Genomic DNA, 3744 nt, shown 5'->3' with positions numbered 1-3744 from the left:
ACACACACACACACACACACACTCACTCACACACACTCACTCAAACGAACATTGTCCTCGCTCGCCCCTCTCTTCCTCTCCCTCTCAATCCCACACACACTCTCTGTGGCGAGCGCGTGAGCTTCTGATCGAGGGACACGCTCTGCCATCGTGTGTGATCGACGGTCAAGAAGGGTAGAACTGTGCGCTTCTTGGTCGGGTGGACACCATGCGCTTGCAGAGATTGAATGCCCCTGCCGTTGTATTTGCCAGATTACCGACCGCCGCGGCTGCCAGTGTTGCCCAACTTTTGACGTCGACACCTGCGCTACCCACCCGTCCCCCACGACCCCGGACCCTCCAGACTTGAGCCATCAGAGCGTGCTCTGCCCCCTTGTTTCCTTTCTTTTCAACAGCTGCGTGCCAGAAACCACCAGCACAATGGCCGTGCACCACGACCACCACCACCACCACCATCATCACCGCCATCGCCATCATCGCCATCAGCAGCAAGCCTTCTGCTACCACGACCACGAGCCGTCATCGGCTGAAGCTTTGTCGCCCCCCCTGCCAGCCTCGACTGAATCGGTCACTGCCAACTCCTCCACCGCCGCCGTTGCCGCGACGCCCTTGTCGGCCTCGCTCTTATCATTGTCGCTGGACAACGGCACCAAAGCTCGGTCCAGCACAGACCGACTAGAACTCGCGATCAAATCTACGTTCCATCCGCGCCCCTCCAACCTCGCCCTCCGCCGCGGCACACATCCCCTTCCCTTTCTGGACACAACCCCTAGCCAATCGGTCACCAACGACGAGGACCACCACGAAGAGTCTTGGACCCCCGAAGAGCTTGACCAACTCTTTTCCTCCCACACCCACCACCCTCACGAGAACGACAAAGAGGACGGCCAAACCGCCTACAGCCTCCCATAGAGAAAAAAACTTAATTCGCTCCAACATACGGGTGTCTGTACTGATGTATGTGCCCTCTGTGTGTGTATGTGTATGTGTGTGCGTTGTTTTCAGAGCGTGCTCAGCCGCAAGCGAGCTGGGCCATGCGCCAGGCCAGGTCTAGACGCGAGTGGGTTCAGGGCCGAGCCCGCCCTCGCCGACAGACCGTGCTGCGACGACGACATGATAGTATATGATGATGATACATAGTCTGATCGTTTTAGCTTTGCAGAAGAATTGCAAGACCAAGTTGCCATCTCTTCCTCATCACCATCACCAATTACCCCCACCACCATCATTTCGGCGTCACAATTCGTTTTGTTGGTTTCAAGGTCGCACACCGCCACACCGAGCTCGGCGCGCCACCGCGGCCGCTGCAAGCTGGAGGCCTTCCCAGCGCGCTTACGAAAGCGCGCCTGGCTGCAACACACTCTCCCATCAAGATGACGAAATCACGTCATAACACCATCATCGCAAAAAAAACAAAGCAGATGTTATTTCCCAGGATACCAATGCTATTTCCCAGGACAAATATACACATCCCAGGCAAAAAAAGTTTACATCCGAGGATGGAGCTACCTGAAAAAAAAGAAGCTAAAAGGGCAGCGGCGACGTCCATGAACACTGGGACGCACTTTGCACAGGACTGGCCATGGCAAGGATCGCGCCTCGCGCATTCGTCTCAAGTCGTCCACCTTTCTCAAGCCTCTGGGTCCTTCGTCCAACACGAATGACACAGTCTCTGATCATGTTGCCATCACAACAAGATTAGATGCTCAACACACTTTTCCAAGTGGCATTTTCTTCATCTCTCTCTCTCTCTCTCAAGAACAAGTCCCAGTGCCTGGAGCCCTTTTACGCGTACTGTTGTCTCACTCCCTTCCTCGGTACGTCCCGGTTGTGGCTTGGCGCAAAGACTGTTGCCTGTCCTGCGTACTCCTACCTGGCCCCAACTCTCACGGACCGTGCTACGTGCTGCCATGTTCAGCTATCAATGTTTGGAGCGCATCTTCAGCGGTTGTGGCGATCGAGTGTTCCCGTCTCCAAGCGTCTGCTCACAGCCTCTCGAACTGCGCACACCGGCGTCACCAGCAAGCCCTTTGCCCGCGCTACCTCGACCCACCGGTATGTCTTCCCTCATCCGGCTCTTTTCTTTGTTGTTGTTGTTGTTGCGTGCCGACTCTATCACTTGTGACCTCTTTCTTTTTTTTTTAAAAAAGTCGCAAACCTGGCCCCTCATCAACGCTTTGCTGCTGTACTATTGCGCATCCCGATTCAGCTTCGGCTCTGCAGTCTTGCCTCAATCCCGGTTGCTCACAATGGCTGCTAACAAGGATAACGTCGGCGCCAGCCAAGGCGACATCTTTGGCACCACTGCCTCGGATCAATTTGCCCACGTTGGTGCTCTCGCCTATTGGTGTCTGCCATCCTGGCCACTTGCAGCTTCTGACGCTGGCTCTTTCCAAATTCGTGCGTAGGTCGAGGGCTCGGACCAAAACAAATTTGGCGTGTCTGAGGAAGAGGCCAAGGCTGGTGCCTTTCGTCGCCCCCCTACGGCCTTTCACGACACCATTGGCTCGGAAAAGTACCCGGCCGAAGCCGGTCGCTACCACCTCTGTGCGTCTCGACTGTGTTTTTGCCATCCCCTCGCCTTGCGCGTGCATGCACACACACATGCTTTGGACAGTGCTTCGAGCTTTGGAAAGTGCCTTGCGACTCATCTCGGCCCATCCTTTTTAGACGTGGCATGGGCTTGTCCCTGGGCCCACCGCGCCCTCTTGATGCGCTCGCTCAAGGGCCTCGAAGACGTCATCTCCGTCACCATGCTTGGTTAGCTTTTCGCACCCTTCCTCCCTCAGCCACAGCTTTGCTCATCCACACTTCCCAAGGACCACGCCCTGCCCTCACGCCGTTGGCACCACACCACTGCGCTATTCCATGGCCCGCGTCGGCTTTAGGCTGGTTTCTGGAGTGGCCCGATGATGGCCGGCCCTACCGCGGCTGGCCCTTTACCAAGGAGGACCCCGATCCTCTTCACCCAGAGTTTGAGTATCTTCACGACGTACGCAACAGCCATTGCCCCTCCGAGACCTTCCTTGGCCTATTCTTTCAGAGGCCGCTTGCGGCATCCGGCGGCCGAGTGGATCGTCGGCCCCTTGTGCGCCGTCCGGTTGCTTGGCACGCTGAAAAGAGTATCACGAGTCGGGACGTAACCATCGAGAGCTTCTTTCACGATTCTAGTCAACGTGGTTGCTGGACCAGATGTAGCCTGGTGTGCCGCAGTGGCGAGACGCTCCACCAGTCGGCTGCAAGTGCACTGGCGCTGGAGCTTGCACAGCATCTGGAGCTTGGTCAGCATGGTGTATTCAAGCGGTTCGTGCTGAAACATGCAATCAACCGCCTGCACCCACTCATCGAACTCAGCGAGTCCAGTAAAATTGCTCGTCGAAGCGTCCAACATTCGGGCCAGGGCGGCGACTCCCAAGTGGAAACCAAACTGTTTGTGCAGGTGGGCTCGGGCGTCTTCCAAGGATGCTGGGGTGATGTCCGGACTTGCAAGGTTGCGGTGTAGGGCACCTTCGAGGAAGGGTACCATGACATGGTCCCAATGGGAAGACCAGGTTGCTGCCAGGTTCGCCTTGAGCTGATGGTTCATGTGCATGGTCACAGCAATGTAGGCCGAGAAGTAAGGATCAAAGCCAAAAGTCTGTAGGCGTTGCGACTTCTTCTGGAGGTTTGCTCGGAACCCCTGGATCACGTGCGAGGCGAGCGGAGCCATTGTGGTCATTGGCTCCATGACAGGTTCCGCGACAG

General features: G+C 56.6%; 2 protein-coding genes across 2 annotated transcripts in view; both read left to right on the top strand.

Annotated features, from left to right (window-relative positions):
- Positions 1–912, top strand: part of MONBRDRAFT_12943 (uncharacterized protein) — a gene marked incomplete at both ends in the record, with an annotated part of 1329 nt that extends 417 nt beyond the window's left edge. The window contains one exon of the mRNA XM_001750834.1: positions 253–912. Within this exon, the coding sequence (XP_001750886.1) occupies positions 253–912 (660 nt within the window). The remainder of the gene's footprint in view (positions 1–252) is intronic.
- A 790-nt stretch (positions 913–1702) lies between these two features.
- MONBRDRAFT_34752 (uncharacterized protein) overlaps positions 1703–3744 on the top strand; it is a 3476-nt gene continuing 1434 nt past the window's right edge. Inside the window, exons 1-6 of the mRNA XM_001750833.1 lie at positions 1703–1817; positions 1919–2055; positions 2210–2327; positions 2409–2547; positions 2671–2760; positions 2889–2992. Of these exons, the coding sequence (XP_001750885.1) occupies positions 1925–2055; positions 2210–2327; positions 2409–2547; positions 2671–2760; positions 2889–2992 (582 nt within the window). The 5' untranslated portion in view covers positions 1703–1817; positions 1919–1924. The remainder of the gene's footprint in view (positions 1818–1918; positions 2056–2209; positions 2328–2408; positions 2548–2670; positions 2761–2888; positions 2993–3744) is intronic.

This window comes from Monosiga brevicollis, genomic scaffold (assembly GCF_000002865.3).
Source record: "Monosiga brevicollis MX1 MONBRscaffold_49 genomic scaffold, whole genome shotgun sequence".
Classification (NCBI taxonomy): domain Eukaryota; class Choanoflagellata; order Craspedida; family Salpingoecidae; genus Monosiga; species Monosiga brevicollis.
Note: the sequence above shows the minus strand (reverse complement) of the source record. Positions and strands in the feature narration are given on the sequence as shown.